Raw genomic sequence first — 1,935 nt, 5'->3', positions numbered from 1 at the left:
TTATTATTCTTTCTTGCTATTTGAAAAACTCCCAAATACTTTGAGGTCTATATGGATTAATAACAGTAAAACAGTGCAAGGGGACTACACTCTAAAACAATGGATTTTACATAATTTCAAGATCAGTGCTGTGACCTTTTTTGTGTGGAACTTTGTTGAGGAATAGTGTACTTTCTTTTAAGAGATCCCCTTGAAGACTTTCAAAGGTATTTTCACAGGAATTATTTGAGCTGTTTTCTGTTTTGAGCTGACCCCAGCCACGAGCTCAGCTTAACAAAGTAGTTAGAACAGGTTTAGTGTTGTTTTGGATTACTGAAGTAGGACAAAGCTGGCAGTGGCTACCAGTAGATCAGTTCTCTAGAGTACAGGAAGCAGTAACGTACATCTGACTGCCTTAGTTAAAACAGCACGAGAACTTCACACAGCTCAGTATAACCCAGAGCACTTTTAGCTGTGAAAGGGAAGGGAGTGAAAAGAAGACTCTGTACACTAATTGGAGCTGGTGGGCCTCCAGATTTTAGTTGTGATTTCGTCCTTCCCTTAGGTCTGAAGTTCTCCAGGTCTACAAGTTCTTGGCAGTCCCAGACCATGCCCTCACACCTTGCTAGTCTGCATGTGTCCATTGAATTCAATATTCCTCTGGGTTAACATTGATTCCTGCAAGCGACTGCTGTTCTCTTGCCTATGTTCAATGGGGTCACCATCCTCTATGCCATTGCCCTTTCGGAGGCAAAGGACTTTCTGAAAACTCTGCTTGAAGTTGTCAGAAAGAAATCCATAAAGAATGGGGTTGGCACAGCTGTTCGCATAGGACAGGACCACCACGAAGAAATACACCCCCACCAGCACAGGGTCTTCTGGCAGGATAAATATCAAATTGACAATGTTCATCATGTAAAATGGGAGCCAGCAGAACACAAAGACAACCACAATGATCACCACCATCCTGGTCACTTTCCTCTCTGATCTCCTGCGCCTTGTAGACCCAACGCGAATCCCTGAAGATTTGACTTTAATCACAATCAGCAAGTAGCACAGACAGATCACCAACAAAGGACCAAAGAACCCAAGGACCGACGTGTAAATGATGAACGCTGCAGACCAGATGTTGACAGGCTCTGGCCAGTTCATGTTGCAGGTGTGAAAGTCTTCCTGCACATCTGAAAAGATGAAGACTGGAAGCACCACCAGGAATGAGAACGTCCAGACAGTCATACTGATGAGTTTGGCCACCCTGGGACGTCTCCACTTGGTTGATTTAATGGGATGAACTACTGCCAGGTAGCGGTCCATGCTCATCACAGTCAAACAGAAAATACTTGTGAATTGGTTAATACCATCTACGGTCATAACCAGCCTGCACAGAAAGGAGCCAAAAGGCCAGTAGGAGATGGCATTCTGGGTGGCCAGGAAGGGTAGGCCCAACATGAAGAGTACATCAGCAACAGCCAAATTCAAGATGTAAATGTTGGTGACAGTTTTCATCTTGGCATAGCGCAAAACCACGTAAATGACCAATGTGTTGCCACTGAGTCCAACTGCACATACAAGGATGTAAAAGATGGGAATCAGGACTTTGTGGATGTATTTGAATGGGAGCTGCTCTGAGAGTGTCCCATTCTCTGTTGTATTTGTCAGCAGCGAGGAGTTCAAATCACTGGAACTGGAGTCCATGTTAAATGCATTGGAAAAGTATAAAGGATCCATAACTCTTATTCCCCAGTTTTTCTTTTCAGGCTAACAGAGATTAAACTTCATGGGCATCTCATTCCTAAAAAGAGGAAGATAAAAAAAAAAAAAGATGGGAGGGGAGAGAAAGAGAAAGAAAAAGTGAATTCAAAGATTTACACATCATTTAGTTTCCTAGCTGTAGTCAGAATTCTGTTTGAATTACACATTCACCACGTGTAATAAGAGCAAGGCCAGGACAAAGGC

The 1,935-nt window shown here is 43.2% G+C and overlaps 1 protein-coding gene across 1 annotated transcript; it reads right to left on the bottom strand.

Moving 5' to 3' along the window:
* Positions 1 to 594: 594 nt before the first annotated feature.
* SSTR5 (somatostatin receptor 5) lies at positions 595 to 1,707 on the bottom strand (the record flags this gene model as incomplete). The annotated part of the gene is made up of 1 exon (XM_079542844.1): positions 595 to 1,707. The coding sequence occupies one exon, from the start codon at positions 1,705 to 1,707 to the stop codon at positions 595 to 597; it is 1,113 nt and encodes a 370-aa protein (XP_079398970.1).
* Positions 1,708 to 1,935: the final 228 nt, after the last annotated feature.

Source organism: Tetrao urogallus, assembly GCF_951394365.1.
Source record: "Tetrao urogallus genome assembly, chromosome: 15".
NCBI classification, from domain to species: domain Eukaryota; kingdom Metazoa; phylum Chordata; class Aves; order Galliformes; family Phasianidae; genus Tetrao; species Tetrao urogallus.
This window is presented reverse-complemented; position numbering and strand designations above follow the sequence as displayed.